General features: G+C 39.5%; 1 protein-coding gene across 1 annotated transcript in view; it reads left to right on the forward strand.

Moving 5' to 3' along the window:
* LOC111631710 (serine/threonine-protein phosphatase 2B catalytic subunit 3-like) overlaps positions 1-25,134 on the forward strand; it is a 91,508-nt gene extending 66,374 nt beyond the window's left edge. The window contains exons 6-12 of the mRNA XM_023376016.1: positions 614-691; positions 6,089-6,183; positions 19,076-19,201; positions 19,705-19,782; positions 19,848-19,935; positions 21,795-21,892; positions 24,820-25,134. Coding sequence (XP_023231784.1) covers positions 614-691; positions 6,089-6,183; positions 19,076-19,201; positions 19,705-19,782; positions 19,848-19,935; positions 21,795-21,892; positions 24,820-24,998 — 742 coding nt within the window. The 3' untranslated portion in view covers positions 24,999-25,134. The remainder of the gene's footprint in view (positions 1-613; positions 692-6,088; positions 6,184-19,075; positions 19,202-19,704; positions 19,783-19,847; positions 19,936-21,794; positions 21,893-24,819) is intronic.
* The last annotated feature ends 807 nt before the right edge of the window (positions 25,135-25,941 follow it).

Raw genomic sequence — 25,941 nt, forward strand, 5'->3', positions numbered from 1 at the left:
GAGTGGTCGATGATCTGTAATTATAGTAAATTTTCGGCCATACAAATAAGGCTTAAAGTATCGTACAGCCCATACTGTAGCTAGACATTCTTTTTCTGTCGTGCTATAATTTAATTCGGGTTTTCTTAATAAACGACTTGCNTCTTAGCTTCATTTCTCCCCATAGACCTTACTGGCATGAGTGTCCCTACCAGGAGCTTGTGCTCCAGCCTGCATTGCCTTATGGATCTGTAAAACTACTGGGCTCTCCCACCACGACCAGGTGGTGACCACGGGAGAGTTATTATTATTATTATTATTATGGATTGTATAAATTTAATAATGTTTTATAAAATGAAAACCATTCACACTTTTCCAGCAAAGGGGTTTACAGATTGTTTTAATTTTATGTATACAAGCTTACAATATTTTAAAATAAAATTTTATAAATGGCATCATGAAATGTTTGAAACATTCCAATTTGGAATTTTGCAGTTTGAAATTTGAGGCAGATTTATAAAATGAACCAAAAACGTTTGTTCTGTAAATGCTTTTGCTGGAAAAGTGAGAGTTGTTTTGATTTTACAGGCTATCTCTTTCAGTTTTTTAAATCAATTTAAATTTTATTTTATAGCTATGCAGCTTGTTGTGATTTTCTTCAACAAAATAACTTATTATCAATAATTAGGGCACATGAAGCTCAAGATGCTGGGTAAGTTTAAAAATTACTTTATCTAATTAATTATAAAGATCAATTCTATGTAAATTTTACTACCAGCAAACTCTTTTTTTAGACAAATTTGATATGACCTCAATTATATTTTCAGTATATTTTTAATAATTCTAAATATTCGGTATTGTCGTAGTGTGAGTCTTAGACATTCCCCTTTTTTTCTGTTTTATCATATTAATATTTTATTGCTTTTAAAATATTTATTCTGGTCCCTTTGGAATCTAGACCCATAGTTTGCATACTGTTGGTAGGATAATATATACCAGGGGTTGGCAATGCTTTGGGGGTGTTGTGCTAAATGATTTTTACAAACTTGTATCGCGTGCCGACATGATTCTACGAATTTTGTTTTGACGTTTTATTTTGAAATTTTTGTTCTACTCATATTTTGTTAGAAATTAGAACTTTCAGAATTCTAGTTCATTGAATAGAGCAGGTTTGTGCAATTTATTACAATTGTTTTGTGTGTTTATTTGTACATCAAAGAAAATATTTTATACATTTTAGTTTATTTTTATAATATTTTGTTTCCCAGTAATGATGGAAATCAGTCATTTAGGTGTTTTCTCTCTCTCTCTGTCTTTGGCACTCATAGTCCCTAAAGGACCTTGGTCTCATCTAGGATTTTCACCCATTCCTCTCTATCTTGGGCTTTCCCTTTCTAACAACTCACACCCATCATTCTCAAATCATCCTCCACATCCTCTTCCCATCTCTTTTTTGGTCTCTCTCTCTCGGTCTTCTTCCCTATGGTCTTTCTCTGTACATCCGATACACTGTTTTCTCGGGATCTATCCATTCTAAATGCCCAATCCAACAAAATCTCCCTCTTTTAATTTCTGTTACAATATCAGGATTTTCATATAAATCGTCGAGTTCTTTATTATTTCTAATTCTCCACTCTCCTCTATCCTGTACTGGTCCATATATTCTTCTCAGAATTTTCCTTTCAAATCTTCTCAACTGTTCAAGTTTTCTTGTCAGTGTCCAAGTTTCGGAACCATACATGATTACCGGTCTTATAATAGTTTTATATATTCTAATCTTACTGCATCTTGATATTTCTTTAGATGTTATAATTCTTCTTAACGTATAATAACTTAGTCATTTAGGTGTTAAAAAACAAAATTAAAAATTACATTTTTATTGTAATAAAACATTGTACAGTACATAGTTTGAATACAAACAAGTTATCAAAAATTCTGTTATTAATCATTTTCTTTATTAGTTACAGCTATTAATTGATTAATGTGAGCCTTGTCCCTGCATTTCTTTGCACAATTTCTCAATATTAGGTGTGTAATTTGTCACTTTTAGCTTCATGCAGGCTTTCGAATGTTCAAGTGTTAGACAACTTCTATGTGAATTCAAAATACTTCTCATATATGAAAAATTTGTTCACAGAGGTAAGTTGAACCGAACGCTGACAGTTGAGCACATGCAATTTTCTTCAAACAATTAAATTTTTCAGATAAAGCTATCCAACAATTGAAAATGAACTCCGACTTTTCCAAGCAGTCACTTTCAAGAGTTTTCCACAGTTTGACAAATTTTGTTTTCCACAATTTTGATATTAATTCTATAAGTCCCATTTCAAAATTATCAGTGTCCATTCACTCAAAAAGAGATAAATCAAATGAGACTGTTTTTAAATCAATTAAGTCAGGTTTAATAAGAAAAGAAAATATGGGTGCAATATATAAACTTTTATATAGTTTATTAGAAGTTTGTATACTGTATATAAACTTCTTGCTAATACCAAAGATAAATGTAGCGAAACCAGAAAACCCAGAGTATACTCGGTACCGCTGGACGATAACAGATTTAATAGGAACAGAAAGTTAACATACATAGGCTCAACCAACAGGTCGTTAGCAAAAAGGATAGCAGAGCATAAATATGATATGCAGAGTAAGAAGTTTAGTACCACGCTAGCCCAATATGCAAGCGAGTCAGGTATAACAGCTAAATGGGAAGAAGCTAAGATTATAATACCAATACTCGATAACAGCAAGCTAAGAACAATAGAAGCACTGGAAATCTTTGCAAAATCACTCAAAGAAAATTGCATTAACAGCAGACTTGCTACCTACAGCTTGGCAATCACTCATTGACAACCCCCTAAAGGAACTGGACTAACCCATCTATCTCAAGCAATATGTGACATGGCAATCTTACGAATTTATAAATATTTTAATCCTATCGACAATAGTCATTTTTTGTAATTTGTTATTCCTTTACATTTATTAATTTTATCTATTTCCGTGTATATTTAATGATTGTAATTTGAAAGAAATTTTTTGTAAAAACAATGACGTTGTAAGAACGAAAATAAATTTTCGAATATCTGACGTTCCAATATTGCAGAACCTGGGGAAGGCCATTAAATGTAGCCGAAGATGTTAGTTCGATTAAGGAAATTGCTAGAAAAAGAGTGGAAGGTTTTATAATACATATTCAATTTTCTTATCAGCAGAACGGTGTTTGCTTTGATAATGTCTTTGTACACTTGAAGTAGGACACACGACACTTTCTTAACATAAAGCACAAACAGCACGATCCTTTTGTTGTAAAAATCCATATTCTTCAGTCCAAATGTCTTGAAAATATCAAACGTTAACATTTTGTCTTTTATGAACCATTCTAGGGTGGTATATTACTTATTAATAACAAGCATGTGGGAATAGGCAAACTGTCCAGATCGAGATATGCAGAATATGCCGACTTCTGGCCTCGGTAGACATAGATAAGAATGCGGAGCATGAACGCATGCACATTACATACACAAAATGTAGCTGATACAAACGCTTTCATTGTGATTTCAATATCATTTTATAATGATAATTTTTAACATATTTTATTTATTTATTTATTTGTTTGTTTTAATATTTTAATTCAATCAGCGTGCAACTGAAAATGATCTGGTGTGCTAGTCTGGCATGGTGCTGTAGGTTGCTGACCCTGATATATACAATGGAGCCCAAATGGAGGTTAACTCAAATTCATGCGGGGAATTTGGACTTTGAGTTAAAAAGTTTTGAGTTACACCGATTCAGCTAAAAATCAAGATTTTGTGTATTAGTTTATCATTGAACCACGATAAACTATCCATATGACATTTCAGTGAGTCTTATTATGTACAATTGTTGTGTTAATGTAAACCTCTTGGTGTCATCCAGAAATTGAAAACTCAACCAAATAGGTAAATAAGCTACTGAGAAATGTTTTTCGTGGTTGATCCATGCACTTGTGTTTAGTAAGGACTTTGGTAATTGCAACGTTTTGTGCCTGGAATCAACCTGTTTATTTACTTTTTTTGTTTGTTTGTTTGACTTTGGTTTCACGACAGACGTGTGTGTAGGCGATCAGATTCAAGAGGACTATGAGACTGTGGCAGAAGTAATGCATTCAGAGACAAGTTATACGAAACAAATACCCATTTATTTGTTCATAGGATTTTTACACATAAGACTAATAAGATAAGACTATCGAGTCAATTAGGAATCTGTAGTTGCGAATAAATTAGATGCGCGTGAGAGAGAGAGTTCACAATAGATCGCGTGTTGCTAAATACCTAGTAGAGGAGTTTTAAGGACCTGAAGCTTGCTGGTTGGGTCGGTAAGAGGAAAATTGTTGACAACAGTTCTTATTCCAGAGGTCAACAGCCGATAATATGGCCACATGCGAGAGGGACGATGTGTAAAGCATACAAGACATCCTCCTGCATTAATTCGAGGAACGAAATATATCGTTCATTGGCCTGGCAGTCTGTACTACACAATGAAAGTTAACGTTATAAAATTATTTACGGATGCCGCCGGAACATTAATCATAAGTTATGATTATACGATCTCGAACATTGTGCATTTTTATTTAAAAAATTCTGAATTGTGATTTAGAACATTTGTAAACACAGCACACGAACGGATACACGGAGGAAACTGGACCTTTGAAATTTACATGGTTCGATAAAGTTCAAAAATTTGTGTTCGTATTCGTTTTAGAAGATCCAGCTCGTTTTTTCCCGAGGAAGAACCCGGAAGGGGTTAATAAAATGTTTTATTTCTAATTGTGAATTGTATTACGCAGCAGTTAAAGGTGCAAGTAAGTTGAATATTGTGCGATCTGGATTTATATTGAAAAATCTGTTAGATCGACACGTTTTCTCATTTCTGTGGTTGTCCCAAGATCCTCATTTGATTGAAAGTTATTAAACGTTAATTATAAAAGTGCGTTGCGAACAGAGCATACAAGAAGATCGGTCATTGTTGGGAAAGAACGAGCATTTCCAATTACATGTATATCGTATTTTTAAAACAATTTATATGTTGAGGATTATTTGTTTATGGACATAATTTATCGTGTAAAGCGATTAATTTTACGGTCAAAATTATATTTTGACGTATAACGGTAGACTAATAATAGACCCTGGGAGAATTTGCAGTAACGTAGTTTGCAAACGTGTGAAACTTGGAAACACGTGTTCTTTTACTGCATCAAATTTGAAACAAATAGGAAAAAGTATTGGACAAGATTTAAATCTTGGAAAGATATAATTCATTTATTACGTTTTCAAAAAATGTTTATTTTTGTGTTATCCTGTACTAAGCTATTTAATCAATTTGTTAAATTCTACTAGCTTCAGTTTATTCTAGTACTGTACTTTAACCTTCTTGTAATGAAGTAAGGTTCATATAATAATCTACAAATTAATAGATCCAGGAAATTAATCTTTTTGTCCTATTTCATTTTTCTTTAGTAAAATGAATAGAAGACAAAATATATCTATGTAAATTGTGATAATTTGTCAGCGATCCCTTCCCATCGTAAAAGAACATTATCTACATACCTAATGTATAGGAGCAGAAAACGGGTTACGAGAAGGGTCGAAAAAATATTAAATTCGATATTTCTCAAAATTGATTCTGCTAAATTTGCCGATAGATTTACCACACTAAAATATTATCCAACACCGTACAGTAGTAAAACACCTCGTAGAACCAAAAATCTCCAGTAAATAATGGTGGAAAGAAGGACTAGCATTTTTGATTTTTCCCTTGGCTCCACGCCAGCCGTGTTAAAGATGGTACTGCAAAAAACAGTAGACAAAACAATACTGTATGAATTAAGTTACTGTTAATTAATAAATCTTCAAATTATAAATTTTACAATTTATTTGACGTATCTGTAATACTAAGATGTATAGCCTATTAATTAAAGTCTTATTTAATTATCTCGCTTAATGTCATCGATGGGATTTATTGTTATCAGTGCCAGTGAGTTTCTAAATGATTACTGTATGGATATTTATAGTTTTTAATTGAATAATACTGGATTAACTTAACTGGAAGTTCAATTTGAATTTGTTTCTTATAGGTATCGCATGTATAGAAAAAGTCAAACAACAGGTTTTCCTTCTTTGATAACCATATTTTCTGCACCTAATTATTTAGATGTATATAATAATAAAGGTAAGTACATAAAAAGACTTTTATTTTCTTTATAGAACTAATTACTTTTAAATTCATAAGCGAAAAAAAATGATCTTAATATCGTATCTAATTTATTTTAAGAATTAAGTCTATTACTTTTATATTTTTTGTTTTATTGAGATACTCGCTGCGTTACCCGTCGTTGACGGGAAATATTTATTTACTTGCCTAAAGAGTATATCCGCGGAGAATTGTGTTACAGATTCATTATATTCCTATTAAAGGTGTGGAATATTTTTTAGATAAACTTATTGAATAACCTCCCGATGTACGACATTTTGTGTTTTATCATCGGGAGAACAAACGAACAGATTTGCTGCTACTAACGCGTGAGCACGCGACATAGAGTTTTCCGTGTGAAAAGCATCCCACAACTTTCATTTGGAACACCCTATTGCGCTTTAAAAAATGTTTAGTGTCAAGATGCGATAGAAAAAGTTCCTCCGCCATTCATTCTTCGACTTCGGAGCACTTTATCTATAGACCCAATATTAGCCGATGATGAATAGTCTAAGAGTGTCGTAAATGAAAGCACTTTGGGAGTGTTTTGCGCCAAGGATTTGGCATAATCTTCGTTCGCGCCAATCACCGACGCAATACGTAACGATTCGAAAACCCGCCATACGTACACGTACCGCCATCTAGCGTGATGACGTCATTTTTTAAGGCCTGGAAGAATTTGTTAATTAACTAATTATAATTTAATGTCAGTTCTTCAAATATAATAGTAAACTTCAATAATACACTTTTCTTATAGATAATGTCTTGACAGGAAGTACTAATTCGTGTGTCGCCATCTAGCGAAGAGAGAGAGAGAGAAATTCTTTGCAGTTTTATTTAATTAATGAAAAATCTGTAGGTTTGATTATTGGTAAACATTCCGAGGATCGTAAAGATGCTACAGTTAAAATTTGGTAACGATTGGTTCGGTAGTTTTCGCGATTAGTTGGAACAAACGAAAAATATTTGTCTCGTTGTATAGTAGTATAGATTTACATTACTTTCCAAGTACTTTAATTAAAGCCCGTTGACCCATCCCCACGGGTAGAATTAATAGAAGTATTTTCAAACAGTAGATAGATGTTTTTTGTTAAATATTTCCAACATAAGTAAATAATTTTTTCGTCAAACATTCGTCTCGAGCAGATAATCCAATTTCTTGTTTCAGAATTTTATTTAAAAAACATTTAAATAATAAGAACGAGTGAATCAATGTAATCTTCATAAACACCAACCTGTCCTTTTGCACCACCCGAATGTTTTTGTTACCACTTTCGAGCCGGTGTTACGTAATCCACATATCTGATGTTAATCACTATGCACTCGATGGCCTTTTTCTGTAAATTCGTATTTTATCTATGCATCTCTCCCCACTACTTTCTCTTTTTAATGCTTGTTCTACAATTCCTGTTATTTTTCCATTTGTACAATTCTTCCTATGTTAATTTTTCTCTTCGCTGTCTAGTATTGTAATCAGAAAAGATGGTGGCGATGCAGATGTGAGAAAAGAATAAAAAGAACAGAGGATAATGATGATCTACTATGCAAATAGAAAAATTGGAGAAGAAAGAATATTATTATTATAACTACAGTATCTATAAAATCGAGTCAGACATACTCGTATATTAATAATCAAATGACGCCACTTGATTTTTAACGGGTTATAATAAGGCTAAATAATTATAGATATTATGTTAATTGAGAAAAATTAGATGTTTAAGTTGTTATCTTATATTAAATTTAACAATTAAAATTAAAGAAATTGTTTAGAGTATTTTGGAAGAAAAGATGAATNATCAAATCAAGAATAGAACTAATTATTAACATTTATAATTAATTTAGACATTTACTATTACATCAGAAAGAAAAATATAACTATACATTTATTTAAACTTTTATACTTTTAGAAATGGTACCTAATTACTGATAAAATTATTGATAAATGGATAGTGAGAGTTTTTCCTGTTCATGTTTCTAATGAAATTAACAGAATTTCATAGAAGATGAAGTTAGATATAAATACATAAATATGAAAAACTAGTTAAGAAATACTACACTTTACTATCACCAACATTTCATTCATATAAAATGAACATCATCATGTAATGCAGAATGAAAACTGTACAGAACACCAGAACACTTTTTGAATTGATTGAATACAATAAAAATTTAAATATTGACATGCAATAGTCATGTCACATTGTTTATGAAACCAAATTTTTAATTAACAATGAAATATTACCTCTTATTTCATAGTTGTTGTGTGAATTTTCTGTCAGAATTTGATACAGATTATGAGAAGTCTTAGGGAAGCTGAATGTATGCTCACCATGCTATAAAAAGTATCATTTTCCTTATAATTTATAGCATTTCCTTTTTTAATTGCCCTGTGTATTTCCAGGGCCTCCAAATGTTTCAAACATTCAGGCTCCAAAGTGTGATGTAGGAATCTCACTTCATCAAAGTTGATCTGGATGTCATCATCTATTGCTTACTTGGCCAGTGCCATGTTAGCCATCTTCTTTTCGATGTTATACTTGTACTCTTATTTTCACCACCAGGTCCCTGGAGTTAGTTCTATATCATCCAAAATTAATATGGATAGGAAACTTATCAATTACATTGTTAATGTGGGTGTTAAACATCTGTATACTGTAACTGGTCCCAAGGATATATTGGATAAGTTAAGAAAATTGAATATCTTGGATGACACTGTTATCACCATATGTGATAAAGCAATGTTTCCATCAATACAGCTAAAACCCTGCTTTTGTGAGATTTCATGTAAAATGTTATCTTATATTAAATTTAACAATTAAAATTAAAGAAATTGTTTAGAGTATTTTGGAAGAAAAGATGAATTTGGAGAGAACGCGAACCCTCGATGTCTGCTTATCGTGCAGATGCATTGCCAATTACGCTATTCGGATCTTCGTCCAGACCAATTCACTTAGAAGAACTGCAGTCAAAAAGAAATTGCCTCCGAACTTAAACGGCAACCCCGACTGTTGCCAGACTTTAAATGTTCCTTGGAAGTCGTCGTGTCAAATTCTGTAGCAGTTGTTACGATTCAGACCGTATCAAAATGCCACCTACCCTTTGAACTCCGGATTTCATTCCGCGTGTCAAAAAGAAGTTACAAAGGGCTAAATCCGGCTAGGTGAAGGTTGGGGGAAGACTGTCGTGTCGTTTCTTTTGCCGAAAATGATTGCATATTGCATATTGAAGGCTCTACGTAGGAGAGTGTTGTTATTACGAAGGAGCCAGGTTCGGTCGGGTCACAGTTCTGGTCTTTAATGACAAACGTTCTCGTCTGGAAACATGGCAGTAAAAGTCCGAATTCGCTGTGTGACTGGGAAGAATAAATTTTTAGTACACAATCGCTTTGTAATTGAAAAAAAAGATCGTTGTACTCTATTTCTCTATTTGCCTGGCCTTCTTTAGTCTCGAAGATTGTTGTCTCGCCCATCACTTAGTTGTCGTTTACCTTAGGCCTCCGAAGCATACGACAGATCTCTTCGGTAGATTTCCCAAATTTAACGTTGGCTGTAATACAGCTCGCTACACGTGATTTTGTAACGACATTAATAAGACTTGACAAAATCACACGTAGCGAACTGTTGGGTTTAAAAATCTCGACACCAGTTGGCAGATCGATGCTGGAATAAGTAAGGCAGCGATCCTCGGTGCTATCCCCGAACAGCGGGAACAGTCCAGTTTCTTTTCGACCACAGTTTATATAGGTCCGAGTAGCGTAATCGGCAATACATCCGTACAGTTAGCACCGGTTGTAGGTTTGAGTCCCACTCCGAATCGATTTTTCTTTCGGAATATTCTAAATTAATTGATTTCTGATAATTAAATTTCGTACGAGATGGCAATTTAATGGCCTAACTTTAGTCCACCTTCTATATACAGTTTTTTAGCCTTATTATCGTATAGCTGGCTAAATATCCGGCCGTATTGTTTGATTACGAAAATAGTTGTTTCGAAAGCAAATACCACAGTCGGTAAGTTAAGAGACGAGAAAGAGAAGAGGCAGTTAGAAGACGGCTGGAATTTACATAGTACCGATAGAAGAAACTAAAGAAATAAATGTTCCGTATGACAAGAAGCTTAGACTTAGGTTAAAGGAACATAGAGAGGATTTTAGGAAAGAAAAATAACGACGGCAACGGGAGAACAAACGCAAAAAAGAGAAGTTGTATTCTAGTTAAAGGACGAACTTAGGAAAAAGAACACGGACTGCGCGAGGACGAACATCGGATACGCAGTGTACTCGGCGCGGGCTCGAAAATGGATAACAAAAACAAAAAGGATTCATTTACGCCAACGGAGCTGAAGGCTAAAGGAGTATTAGATTGACTCGATTTTATTATTATTATAAAACTGTGTTAGGAACGCCATGTTAAACCGGAAAAGATTTAGAATACAGTACTGGCGCCGAGTGTTCGAAAGTTTACGTAAATCCCGTTTTCCGTAACGGAACGAAAAGCTTTTAAACGACGATAAGATCCCCAATAAATTCGACAATGGGAGAAGTAGTTTTTACAGCGTAAAAGATTTTTTAAATATTTTACTAACGTGTAGCGATAAGAAGAAACCTACAGTTATAGCCTAATTATTTAATTATAAAACGCCGGTAGGAAAGATTTAATAATCGGATATTTCAAAATTAACCGGTTAACGTCATTATCCGCCATCTTCTAATGTAATTAACGTCCCGGAATTTCCAAATTGCCACGTTTAATAGTAGGGAAAGACGCTTCCGTCGGAAATAAAACCGCCCGGGTCAAACTTTATTTCCGACTTAAGTATTAGGCCAAATTCCGGTTTCACTTAAGACTGGCGGGGGTAAAAACCGGCGAATAGAACGGAAGAATAGGCCGTTACCGGGTTTATCCGAAATAGGTTTTCGTAGGCCGCCTTCGAAGCGCATCAAAATTCGGTGGGTAGTCGCGGCATTTCGTTTCGTCGGTTTACCACCGGAGAAAATTTAGTAGGGGCCGGGAAATGCCCGGATTTTGAAACGCTGGCCGAAATACCGTAGTCGAGAAAAGACGTTTTATCTGGTATAAAGTCGTCTAAAGTACTCGATATTGTTCAAATTTCTAGCAAATTATTTAAATTCGATTACACCGCGAAAGGAATCGCCTGGATATCGAAAGAAAAAAGAAACGACTTGTCCGGTGACGATTCTAGTCCGCAGTTAAACAGTTTCTCCATGTCAGGCTTCTAGGAAACGTTATTTGTTCGTTCCCAAAAGGAGAAGCGCGTGCCGCCCGGGGTTGTTCCCAGCCTTTCTAAAAAACGTACTAAAACCAGCGCCAGATAACAAAAAATCGATAATACGACATACTTAGGTGCGGAATCGACGCGTTAAGTCGAAACGATCTACGGTTTCTCCTCGACTTACGTCCGAAGTGGCGGAACCGACCCTTCGGCCGTAAACTGCCCAATCTACGCATATATTATATATTATTTAAATATATACTTATAAATAATATATAAATTTATAATTTATTAAAATATATATAGCGTTAGGCGTAAGGTAGAAAATTGGTTGGAGATAAATCGATATATGGCCAGAACGCTATTACGATCGAACGAAAGCGACGTTTTTGTACGGCGCTTTTAAGTAGCTGCGATAAGAAATTAAAGTTAATTGCCGCGCTCGAACGAGGAAGCGATAAAAACGTCTATTTACTGCCCAAGTAAAAAGTATAGAAAGGAAAGGTATTAGGATTTGGCCAATAGTACTAGGAAAACGGTGTCCATCTAGTTTCGCCGTTCCTATTTTATCGGGGATAAAGACGAATAGCGATAGGAAAATCACACGCCAGCCCGATATAAGTTTTAATCCATTTCCGGCCGAAAACTCGTAAACGTAATCGACGTCGATTTTTCCTTAAAGTTTAAGATGGCGGTAGTTTTTGCGGGCATTTACGCTGCTCGATATTTTACTGGCCACGAAACGAAATAAAATTACAATTCTGTCTAATTTTCTTGGTTTTGATCTTTAAGATGGCGCGAGTAAATACGGTATTTAAAACTTTAAAGTACCGGCGTTCGGTCGACCGACTCCTTCCGCCCTTATTCCGGTAGATACGTTTGTTGGAAAATGAATGCAAAAACTTGTGACAATTCGGACGACGGTGGAAATTTCCGTCGTCCGAATTGTCACAAGTTTTTTCTCGGCCAAATATTTTACACCTCGTTTGTTTTTGTTCTCGTATTATATTCGCTTAATTACTGCCGCAACCATATAGCGCGCGGAGCGGTGATTTGCCCCCGTACGTCGTACTCCCGCCGTTAGCCATAGAGTCGTATCGGTTTTCTATCTAACTCCTTTCCGGGAAAACGTTTTTCGTGGAATTAACGCGACTTCCGGTAAAAATCGGAAGTTCGTATACGGTTTCTCTTACGATACGTGTCCGGTTTCGGCTTTCGTCTATCGAGATTAAGAAAGGACGACGGGGAGATTTATAGGTCTACGATGTTTTTCAAATTTCGGCCCGACCGGTACCTTCCGGTAACCCGGTGGATAAAAATCGCCGAATACCGGTAGTCGGTGGTGGGTTTCCGGGTTTTCTTGGCCTTAGTAACGCCTAAATAGGGACCGGCTTTACCTAGTCTTTTCGGAACTCATTCCGCTAGGCGTCGACGTAACCAATTTTACTACTTTTACCGGGAAACCCGGGCACCCCGCCCTCCCGATTTCGCCTGTCCTTAGTAACTGGTAAATCCATCGCCCCGATGTTGTAACGTTGGGCCGTAGGCGCCAAGTAGGTGCCGATGTTTATTTTTCCTATCGACGTCGCTTCGTTCGGAACCGTGTAATCTGCATCCGCTATTCTTACGCCACGAGATTCGGAGCTTTCCTTTATTACGCGCTTTTTCCACCCGATTTCGCCAGTTCTTGTACGGAATGGCGTAAAAGAGACTATTCTGGCGTTTTTTATTTAAATAAGTCGTATCGGATCTTTGGAACGTATCAAATATCGATAATCGTCGTCGACTACTTTTGGTCTGACCCACCGGTACGGTGGCATCGGAATAGGAAAATGCGCAAAATATGTTTTAAGTTGTTTTCGAGGTTGCGAATATTTGGTGCGTTTTTCCAAAATTAGATTACGACCGTCAATGGAACGTTTTGTTAGAGCTTATTTTCGACCGACCGACGAAATTGCGCCGCGTGTTAACGTCCGAGTACGGCGATAAACGTGACGACGGTAGGCTAAAATAACCAAGTTTCGGAGCCGGCTCTACCGTAGGGCGAACGGAGCAGCCGCTAAGTCCTAGGGGCGCCTCAGTGGTAAAGAAAATTAAAGGGTATAAATTAGGGGGAACCGAGGGGGGCGCCACAATAGGATCTCGCTCCATCCTAAAACTTGCCTCGGGCCGGCACTGCCAACGTTTTATACGGCTTTGGTTTTAACGCTCGTTCCATTATAGTATTTGGTTTATATATCTTAAGTAAGAGTTTGTCGCACCGAGCGACATTTTAAATTAAAAATTATTTATTCCTCTATACTATTAAAGAAAGGTGACCGGGTGCGATAAACCCTTAGTACTTATATAAAGCAAATATTATAACGTAATGTAATTGGAAAGAATCTAATAATCTTAATCTTTGTCGTCGTATTTTATAAATGCAATCTCAAAACTACTCGTAATGACAAAAACCCGAAAGCGACGTTCGTCAGTTATTAAATCATTGTTTTTCGCCGGATATTTCTGTTATCTATATGTATAAAAATGAATGTATGTGTGTGTGTGTCTGTCCTTCATGCATTACTACACCGTTTATCCGATTGCCGTGAAACTTTGGGAAGTTGTTTAATATAGTCCGGCGAAGGTTTTTGCCATAGTATATATATCCTACGATAGATGGCGCGCGTTTACACGAGCATTCGAGCACAGCGTGTTCGATCGATTTCAAATTGTGAAGACCATTTTCCCCTTCAAAAAATATTTCTATATATGCATTTGTGAACTGTTGTTTACGATATTCGTAATAATGTTTGTTTAATCACTTTATTTCAACTTTTTTTGTTTGCTAATTACGTATTCGCTCGAACTTCGTTAAAACTTTAACTGTATACCGAACAACAACCGAAGTTGTAAAAGGAAATTCGCCTATTTTACCGATCTAGAAATCCCCTTTTCCAAATTTTAATATCATCTAATAATTTAAAAAGACAAGTTACAATAAAACGGTTTATTATCCAACTATGAGAAATTTGACAACATGCCGAGGAAGAGAGGAAGGAGCAATTAAATAATTAAAATTATAAAGGATTAAAAAATATATATATATAAATGGGGAATATCGCACTTCTGACAATCGCAGCGAGTGTGTAGGCTAAATTTGGAGAATCCGCGCTTCTCGCTTGGACAACTATATGTGGCCGGCTCAGGCGTCGGAAAACCTTCCGATTTATTCGTGTACGCACCAGACGGAAAAACAAAAAATATCGTGCATCCACAAACACTCCAATAAATAAATAGAATTGAAACGACACTTTGAAATGCTTTCCCGATGAAAATTAATAATAAGTTTCAATAAAAATGATAAAATGTAAATTGAATTTTATCGTAACGAGTTTGCTTAAATTTCCTTTCTTCTGAAATCGCAGCAATGCGCGACGGGTAAGCTAGTCTAAATATATAAAATTGCTTGTCCTGACTGACTCGTTCACTCACTGATTCATCATCGCCCAGAGCAAACTGCTGAACCTAAAGAGGTGAAATTTGGTACGCAGTTAGGGTACGTCACGAAAACGCGCACTAAGAAGGGATTTTTCGAAATTCCCCCGCAGGCGGGAGAGGATTTAGTCTTCGTCGAGTACTTAGGTGTATTAAATTAATAACATTTCGGACATTGTTATAAATATTTTCATATATTTCGATTTTTTAACCAAATGTTCGAACCGTTTTAAATTCGAATTTGTTATTGCATATTGATTGGATTGTAAACGTTCCAGAAAATTGATCAAATTTAAGATAGATGGTTTGATTCTTGGCAATTGTCTTTAGCGGTAGGTGTTATATAACAATTACTATGGTTGTTGAAATACTAAATATAAATGGGGTTTGCTTGCAAAATCCGCGAGTAACAGCTAGTTAGAAATAAAATAAACAAAGTAAATGAAAGAAAATGAAAATCCGTAATAGTTTGCCAGATTGGGATCAGGCCGATAGCCTTTACGCCGAGCCGTCGTGGCCGTTAACCAACCGGGCCTATCCAAAATTTTATCGACTGCTTTTTCTTCTTTCGCTAATAGGCATAATAATAAGTAAAGAAACAAATTTGGCCGGCCGATTACGGCGCGCCAATTCCTGAGTAATCGTTTTTCCCCTAAAAGTGCCTTATCGGTCCCCGACGTTCGTCTTTTTACTTCGTTTCGTTTTACGTTTCGAACGTATTCGATCGACTTCAAAACGGTTTTAAATGTCGGTCGAATTTCGCGGATTAAATCCGACTCTGTCGGTTAATGTTCTTAGTAAATAAATAACCGAATTTGGAGGAAAATACGGAAAAAGTCGGCTATTAATCGGACCGCGATTTGAAAATATCGTAGGAATTGCCGTCGTCCGTCCCGGGTTAATGTCGGACGGGCATTAGACGGACCGAAGTCGATTATATGGAAAACGTGGCGTAAACGCCTTGTTATCGTTCCGTCGGCGAATAATCCATTTAACCGATATAAACGCTCTTTGCCCGGAGAATATTTTTATTAACCAACACTTTCGCCCATTTAAATTTTAACCTTTGAAGAATTCGACGAAAAATATCGGGTTAACGATAAATGAAAATATACAAATAAGAAAAATACGTAATGGCAGATTTAATTATACGGTAGCGAAGGTAAATCTCCGTTTTTCTATATTGGTACCGTCCCATTTTATAACAGATTTTTTCTATATACGGTATTATACTGGCGTGGCCGGGTTCGATTTTCGTCCCTTTCTTCGTTCTTTATCATTTCTCGGTATGCGGCTCCTCGACTTTATATAAGTTGTGGGCTCGTTTATAATTGTACGTTAATTCGTCGATTCTATCCACGTTTTTGGAGACTTCTCTCTATAAAATCTTCGCCATCGGAGCGCCGGTTACAAGGGCCTCTTTGTATCGTCCGATATAGGGGACCGCTTAAAAGAGATTTATAGAATTAGAGAAATTGCTACGACTTTAGGGTATAGAATATCCACCGTACAAGGGCCGGTGGGGAGTTAGGAAGAAAAGGCGGATAGAATCGACGAATTTACGTACGATATAACCCAGCCGAGGAGCCGCTTACCGAGAAACGATAAAGAACGAAGAAATTCCTTACGAAAATGGAGAAATATAATTATTTTACGGTCGTTGCCGTTTTTATTTCGGAAAACGCGCGGATATTCCTGGGCATTTCCTACGGACGAAGGAAAAGCCGTGGGCTTTGTTCTGGCGCTGGGAAATCGGCATCCGACCGTCCCCGTCACCAATTAGCTAAACGTCGTAGATTATTGTACGTAATTACGGCAGCCATTTCTAGTTTTCTGCCGGCGCTCTTTCTTTCCACGCGTACGAAATCCCCACAAACCTATTTTTTTATAAACGGGAGAAGTTTATAGTATATTTGGTAGGGGCGGAACGTTTCTCCGGCAATTTGCCGTCTTTCGACCACCTTTGGTCAGTTGGGGCTAGTCCAAATATTTCGGGTACTAATTAATTATATTTTCGGAAACCGTCCCGGGGTGGGTAAGGACGTAAAAGACTAAGGTTTTACTCGGGCGATATACGGTAAATAAGCGTTTTCCACTTATTATCCCAGGTAAAAGTAACGGGACCAGAGGCTCGGAGAGAGATAAACCTTCCGGTAATTACGTCGACCGATAAATCGAAAAGAAATAAAATGTAGGCCGGGCAAAATAATATTTTTTCTTTCGGGCTTTTCCTTGATTTTGCCGCGGGTTATTTTTATTTGCGGTCGTTTCCCGCTCGACCCGGTAGAGCCAAATTTCGTGGCAAAGTTTAAGAGCCGAGCGATTTTGCGCCTTGTCGGGTTTTGTTTTGTTTTTGTGTGTGTTTTGTCCGAATCCGACAAATTTTTATTTTTTGAATAGAAAATTTTTAGCGGTGATGAAATTTAAAGTATTTGTGTTTTTGTTATTACGAAATTTTATTGTTACATAATTTATCATACCATTTTATAGAGAATTTTCTTCCAAACAACCCGCCGAATGCAATTTGGCTCTAAGTTTATTTGTTGTCGAAATGCGACACTAAATACCCTGCAGGACCCCATTGTTTTCGTGACCTTCGACTCCCGCACCGGGTAATTATTCATATTTGGTTTTCTTAATGTAATTTGTCGTCTAATTGATATAGAATTGATTTTAATTATGTAGAAAAGAATTATTAAATTAGAAGACGTAATCGGCCTTTAGCCTATGAAAAGATTATTGAAACGTAGCTAATTTAATGATTATATTTTAAATGAATTCTTGTAAACCCCAGGCAAAAAACAGTTTGATTCTATCGGCCTTTCCTTTTCCGACCTCTCTTTGCGCGCAATTAACCGGGTTTGTTCTCTCCTCGGCCCGCTAATTACAATTACCGATGCTTTTATCTCATTAAGATAAAATCAATCTGTTTTTTGCATTTCGCTTTTCTTTTAAAATATTTAATTATTATAAAATATCTTGTGCTGATTTTATAAACAATGTAATTTGATTAAGAAACGTGCAGAAAACAGTCTGATTTTATTCTTAACTTTTTACACCGAGTTTAAATTGACTAATAATTGTCAATAAATCTTTTGTGTGTAAATGTTCTTGCGAAAGCCCAGCGCTTTCCGACTTAATTTAGGTAAAGAGAAGCGAAGAAGCGACGGGAAGGGAACCTTAAATCTTAGGATAAACGAGGCGAAAAGAATTAGTTGTTTTTTAATTTAAAAGTTTGGTGGGTGGAAGTAAGCCCGGTAAACGCCACCTTACTTTTACTGGCATTGGCTGGCTCTCCGCCAATAGCGCGCCGTCGTCGCTCCCGAAACGGGTAAGAAGTATTTCTAGTCTGGTATTAGGGCGCGGGATTAAAATATCCCCCGGTCGAGTTCCACCTTCCTTAATACGGCTCCCGATAAGCCTAGGGTTTCCCGGGGATAGCGGGCTCTCTTTCCTCGGCAGGTTTTCCGCTCGGACGGGGAGTACCCGCGGGCCGCGGCGGGGGCGTTACTTGGCCGCCGCCGGAAAAGGCCGATTCCGGGCACGGGCCAACGGAATTAAAGTGGTCGGTTCGGGCCAGAAACGTTTCCGGCCGCCGGTCCCCGGAGTAGACTGCCATCGGGGATTTCCCGGGCGTTAAATACCGAGAGACGGGTCCCCTTCTTTATCCTCTTTTGTTAGGACTGGGCCGTCGGGCGTTTTCGGTTTCTCTAATTCTTTTAAATCGCCGGCTTCGTTCATAAATTCTTCCGAAAAGTCTAAATCTCGTCGACGTCCGTGCCGTTGTTTTATATTAAACTCCTACCCGTCCCCGGTATAAATGCGGACGGTTGCGGAAGAAACTGTGTAAAAATAGAAATATATGCCGTGTCAGGTTATACAGTATTTGATTAATTCCGTGTCCCGAGTCCGGTGGGTGGTTCTTAAATCTCTGTCTGGCGCCTTCCGGAAAACCTTCGGTCCGCGTAAAGGAGGAGGACATTTCGGGCTTTAGGCGCGAGATATACCCGCGACTCCGCCCGTCCTCCTTATTTGCGAAACACTGGTCGCATCTTTAATATATGATTACACCCCGGCTCCTGCTCGAACTGGGACCGCGGGCAAACGGCTTAGCCTATTTCTTCCCGGGAGGGAATTAACCCCGTTGCCCGTCTATTTACAGCCGCCGTTTTGAAATACGAGAACAACGTCATGAACATTCGACAGTTCAACTGTTCTCCGCATCCCTATTGGCTGCCCAACTTCATGGACGTCTTCACCTGGTCTTTGCCCTTCGTCGGAGAGAAAGGTAAGACCCGGACACTTTTCCTTCCTTTTAGTAAAAGTTGCGCTCTTTTACTAAAAGAGCGTAACTTTTGGGTGGCCGATTTATTTCCGTAAAGGTAAAGGTTTTCCGGTAACGGGATGAAAATAAATTATTAGCGTTATTTATTAATCGGGAGGAGAATTAACGGAAAAAGACGGATTCCCTCCGCCCGTCTTTTCTCTTTATTTTAAAAGGGGTGGTGCCGCCGACCGAACGGAAAGGTGGGAAGCGGGCCGCCTTGACTTTGGCCGATTTTATCGTCGCTTTCGTAACCCGGCGCGGTAGGAAAATCGCCTCTCCGCCTCCGGCGCCGGGTTTCGTCCACTTTTCCCAGGTTTTCCTCGGGGTGGCGGCACGGCCGAGGGGGAAAGGACGGGTCCGTATTCCGCGGCGAAAGTAAAGGAAGGCTTCCCCGGGAGAAGGAGGGAAATGCCTTCGGTCTTTTAATGGCGGCTCTCGGGTGATCGGTGTGCCTGTCTTTGCAGTGACCGAGATGTTGGTCAACGTCCTCAACATCTGTTCCGACGACGAGTTGATGTCGGACGGCGAAGAAACCTTCGAAGGTAAAATTTTCTTATTATTTTTCTGGTAATTATTTGGTGGGGACTAATCCGGCGCTGGATTTCAGGCGCCGCCGCCACCACCGCCCGGAAAGAGGTCATCCGCAACAAAATCAGAGCCATCGGCAAGATGGCCAGAGTCTTCTCCGTCTTGAGGTAAGAACTTTTCCCCCGGGCTCCGCCGTAATTAACGTTACCTTTATTTCCTCCGTTAATATCCGGAAGCTGTATTACGCCTCTTTCGGACACCGCAGTTCCCCGACGAAAAGTTTAAAAGCGGAGGCGCGCGTGATTATTGGACTAACCCGGTCCTACGTTAACCGGGCGACAATATTTCAATTATAATGAAGAAAGGGAAGACCGTTCAACGATAATTCTTGCAAAGTACGGTTGCCTTTTTTGTCGCCGGTCGGCCGTAGCCGACTCCTAGCAATTTCTATTACGTATTTTTCGATCTCTTTACCCGTACGGAAACGATGGAAGAAGGACCGGACCGCGCGACGAAGTCGGATATTTCGCTGTGTCCGTCGACCCCGTACTCGAAAGTCGACGGACGCCATTTTCGGTTTAATCCGAGAACCCGAACCCGGGCCCTTAGCCTAGACGACCGTCGACGCGTCCAAGGTTTCACGCGGTACCGTTTCACACTCCGACGTCAAATCGGTATTGTCGAGTTCTAACTAACGCGCTTTCGGTCGAGCGGACGGCCGAAAGAGTGGTTTAAGAAGGCCACCAGCGGATGCCGTTTCTTTTTACGTCGAGTCGACACTAAGAAAATTGATAACATTATACGGCAAAAATAAAAAGGAGAATTAAAAGCGCGTATAAATGATTAAGATTATTTATTAATCACAAGTTGTGATTAATAAAGAATCTTAATGGACGAAAGAGATGGAAGAAAGGATTAAATGAAAATACTTTTTCAATTGCAGGCGATTAATTTTTCAACCAAATCTCTCCACAAATGCGACTGTCAATCTTGTAAATTCGTTTCTTATTATTTTCTATATTTCTTTTTGTTCTTGGCTTATTTTTAAAATAAAGCCTGGGAGGTTTCCATTTTGTTTTCGCTATAAGGCAAAACTTTTAACTATAATACGCGTCGATTCGTTTACGACTGGTTACGGTAAAGCCGATCGGTCGGATGCGTTGTAAATAATCCCATGGCGGTCGGCCACGCCAAAAAGCCGAGACTAAGGGCTCCGGGGTTTAGTCTCGTTAAAAGTTTTGTCTTACATCAAAATGTCTTATTTTGAAAAAACAAACGACCGACCAAAACAAGTATTAGTAACGTACGTAAAAAATAATAAGAAAATCAACTTTGGCAAATTTGACAACGAATTTACTAGAAAAAACATTCGGATTGAAAAAGGAAAGGCGCGTGTCGGGGAATGGAAAAGCCATTATTTTATTTTAATCCTTTCTTGGCTTTCCTTCCTCCATCTCTATCTTAAATTGTTCCACCTTAACGTTAATAAAGAAGAGTTTATTCTACGCCTAAGCCGCGGTAGAGCGGCCCATACCGGCGTTTATATAAAAGTTGCCAGTTACGTCACCCTTCCTACACCCCATCGTTTGTTTTTTGGTAAGCGTAGGGTGACGAGAAACCAACTTAACGCTTCCGATCAATAAATAATCTTAATATAGGGGCTACGCTCTTAATATTTTATATTATTATTAATATAAATTATATAATTGGTGGGAAAATTCGTTGCCTTAAACCACGTCTTTCGGCTCTTTCCCACGCTTCGATCGCTTATCCGTCGGCCGTTTTCGCTTCCGCCTAGACGTCTGGCCTGAGTTATAACCGGAGACTACCGATTCGACGTCGGAGTGCCAGACGGTACTAGGCCACGCCTCGGACGGATGGGGAGTCCCGGGGCCCGGCAATTTACGGACAAGTCCAGGGTCGATGGAATTTTTCGGGCTTATTTTTACCCGTGACCCGGCGGAAGCTGGCAATCGGAAGTGGTTTTTTACTTTTACCCGCTAATCTGGTGGGTTTCCTTCGACAGGGAGGAAAGCGAAACGGTTCTGCAGTTGAAAGGTCTGACGCCGACGGGCACCCTTCCGTCGGGAACGCTGTCGGGAGGAAGAACGTCCATCCGCAACGGTAAGTCCCCTCTCTTTTTCTAAAGCGCCGTTTACGCCCGAACCGAGAAACGTCGACCCGACCGGTGGAAAACGTTCCCGTCGGCCGGCGCCGGGAAAAAACACCCGGCGTATGATTTCATTTCGATGAGCTTAGGCGGCCAACAAAAAGATACGGGCTCTACCTCGATAAACTCCGAAGCCACCCTAAATCCTAAATCTCCTTTTTTTTTCTAACGCTTTAATCTATCCTATCTTAACGCGCGGTTTAACATTTCTATACATTTCCGTAATTAAATGTAGAGGACAAGGTGGTATTATGGAACCCCAATTACGTTTTAGTGAATCGTAAACGAGGTATCGTAACTACACCCACGTTTTTTGTGCGAAAAGTACCGGTAACTATTAACCTAGATGTTCCTAATCGGATGTTTCGTTAGCGTAACTATAAGTATGGTTTTCGAAGGCTTCTTTTTCGATATTCTCTCGACTTTCTACCTTGTGTCTTTTTCACAAATTGCTCCGGACGAACGTCCGCTGACAAAGAGAAAGTTCCGTATTACCGTAAAAGCACCAAAGGGGTCCGTATTTCACGCGTCGCCGTCTCGAATTAACTTACGTCCGTCCAGATCGAAATTTAAAAAACGTGATCGTCGCTCGGATGAATACGAGAATTTCGGGTGCACCCGATATGACGAGATAGACCGACGCGTGGAATGTTTGCGACGTCGTATCCAAAACTAAGATAATACGAACCCAAATTTTTAAATTCTTTTAAAATATGTATAAAATCGTTTGACGACGGCCGGTGTCTTTTAGATTTCGTCGATAAATAGATGGGTATGGAAACCATGGTTGTCCAATTCGGCCGACGTACGTCCGCTCTACCCGAAAGCGCGCGATACAATGTACCGTACAACAAGGTGACGGCACATATATGTTAAAGCGCCCGTTGTAAGAAAAATCTGTGGGCGCGCGTTTGAGTGCGTACGCCTAGGCGGAACTGTGGATTGTTTAAAAGGCCTAATGCCTACGCCACCTAAAGTTTTACCGGGCGTACGGCATTTTTGTCTTATAGGAGCGTCTGTAATCTTAATATTTTACATTGGTCGACCGCGGTAATTAAAAATATGGTCGGCCTCCGGGTCCGTATAACCCTTTCGTCGATAATTAAACGACGTAGCGGCGGACGGGTGGAAATTTTAGTTTCGTCTCCGATGTTTATTAAAGCGGGTGGTTTAACCAAGCGCCTTACTACAATAAAAGCCGACGACCCAGCCTGCAAGATATTTAAGTTTGGTACGACGAGGACGGACCGGGTCTTTTTTGAAGATGCGGAGGAAAGGAGAAAAGTTGTAGGAACGCAGTTGGGTGGTAAATATCTTGTACCGTTATTAGAACGGAAGCGGTAGAAGAGAGGAAGAAGTAAGGCCGATTCTATTACTATTACCGTCGTTTGGTTGCCACCGCCGCCCGCCATCAGTTTAAACCATTTCTTAAGAACCAACGATAGAGATGTAAATTTGATGGAATCCCATTTACTTATCGCCGATATTAACCGCCGTAAAATTCCTAATTCGATACGTTTCTAATTATTTAAATGTTTATAAATTATACGGCGCTTGAAAATAAGTCGGACTTTTATTAAATGAATAATTATAACTGACTGGCCCCACCTTTCTTCTAACCGTCGGTACCGTGCAAAGAGCGCGAAAATTTCTTACGTTTCGACCTGGCCGCCGGCGCTCTTATTCCGTCATTCCGTCCGGTGGGGATTTAAGGCCACCCTTCTTAATCCGTATATTATCGAACTCGGGCTCCTTTAATATACTCCTTGGGTTGGTGGCTACGTCGTTCCCTCTTGGGCGCTAATTCTAAATAAAAGTCGGCCCGTTTCCAGACGATAACGGTGTCGGCGTACTTCAAAGCGGTTTTAAAAGACCTCTTTCGCCTCCGTAATCTTAAAGGAGGCGATTTAAAGAAAGTTTCGCCATCTTACGTAACGAAGGTAATAAAACGTGGCTCGGAATCTGTAAAATATCCGCCTAACGTGGTAATAGCGCCAAACGGTAAACGTTTAAGATTACCCGCGCGCCAGTGGTCGAGTATTGTCGAAAATAGGTGTAGTTTGCGGGCAGCGATATGAAAAACGGAGGCCCGAAATACCCGGCCTGGTATTTCGCGCAATAAATTAAACGTCCGACTTCCGCTTCCGCTTCCGCTTTATTTTCTCCATTTCCACGGTTTTCTTAGCCGCGGAAATAAATATTTTCCGCTAATGTTTTAAAATTTCTAAATTCTTATTATTTTCCTTATTTTAATTAATTAAACCAATGCATAAATTGGAAATTTCAATCTTAATGTCATGTTTTCAAACGGCAATCATTTAAAGTTTTATAATAAACCGCTTAATCGTAAATATACGGAGATTCCGAACGGTAGTGATTCGACCCGTTCGGTCCGTTGTCCTGGCTATTATCTAGCAATGTTACGTTTACTTTCGCATCGTTACAAAAGACTACGTACAGTACGTCTGTAGTTTGAAAAACAACAAAAATCTCTTTATAGGGGGACGAAAGGTACGGCAATCTACTAGATTGGCGTAGAATAATGGCCCGCAATTTACGGCCGACCGGATGGGAGGTATTGCCCACCCTTTCCTACCGCCATAGCCGAGAATCCAAGTCGGTCGAATCTTCTAGCTAATATTATAGGCTCGTCCTTTCCCGTTTCGGTAGCCTCCGTCGTTTCCCACGTCGATTAATAAAAGGGAGAAGGAACCCCGCGGGTTTTATTCCTCGGAAGGAGGATCGGGCGGAAAGACCTAATTTTCGGCCCGCGGACACTTCCCCCGTTAAAGCGAAAGCGGGAAACTCTAGACCGGGAGATTCCGGGGACAGGGGCGCGGGCGGGGCTGCCGGAACCGGACTGATTTCTTTCTCTTTACAGCTCTGGCGGGATTCTCCCCCCACCACAAGATCACCAGCTTCGAGGAAGCCAAGGGCCTGGACAAGATCAACGAGCGGATGCCTCCCCGCAAGGACGGACACTCCGCCGCCTCGCGCCTCCTCCCGGAAGAAGAGAAGGCGGAGGCGGGTCGCTACGACGCGGCCGTCAACAGTTCCTGAGAGGCGGGGCGGAGACGGGGCTGGGGCCCGGGGCCCGAGCCGAAGAATTTTTGGGTGCTCTTTCCGGAAGGCGGCGGTCCGGACGTCGGGCGAGTCCGAGACGACGGCGGGGGCGGGAGGAGTCCTCGGACGGGAAGACGACGACGCCGCCCCTCCGGTATTTATCGTCGACCGGAAGCGAAACGAGAGTAGGTTCCGGCGACGGACTAACTTCTTTGGTCTTGGCTTTTCCACAAATAGCGTCAACTTTCGTCCTACTTTTTCTCCCTCTTCCTCCATCTGCGCACCGTGCAATTTTCACCGTGTATAATTACTGTATAGCTATTTAATTAAACAATAAAAACTTCTACCACTTTCACCTCCCTGGCCTGTCCGCCCGCACCGCGCCGAATGTAAATTTTCCGGGTTTTACGGAAACGGTAAAAGTGGCGGACGGAAGAAGAGCTCCGCGCGCGGGCTGCGGTAAGTAGGCCTTCCGGCGATTTTGGCAGAAAGACCGAAGACGGAAGCTCGGCCCGCGGTCAAAAGTGCCCTAATACCTTTGTATTAAGGACGGCGGGACTCTTTCGGGGAGAAACCCGACTTTGCGAAGATTCGAAAGTGCCAGATTTTCTGCCGACGTCCTAGGCGTTTTCCCGTTTGTCGGCGGGAATCGGAAAGTTTAAAGAAGAACGATTTTCGTCACTCGGAGCAAAGAAGAAAGGATGATAAATTTAACGCAAGTTCTACACAAATAATCGTATATAACTTAATTCAAAGAACAAAACACTGGAAATAGTATTGTTTTTCCAGGAATAAGCGTATTTTGTACACCAGTTGGTTATCGATCCGAGAAAATATCTCTAATCCGAAATCTCTACTATATTATAGTATACCGAACGCCTGCGGCGGCACCGCGTGTGCGCGTCCGGCTTTAGGGTACGTCGCGAGAACGCGCGCTAAC

The sequence above is a fragment of the Centruroides sculpturatus genome, unplaced genomic scaffold (assembly GCF_000671375.1).
Source record: "Centruroides sculpturatus isolate CEXI.00-Female unplaced genomic scaffold, Cexi_2.0 scaffold560, whole genome shotgun sequence".
NCBI lineage: Eukaryota > Metazoa > Arthropoda > Arachnida > Scorpiones > Buthidae > Centruroides > Centruroides sculpturatus.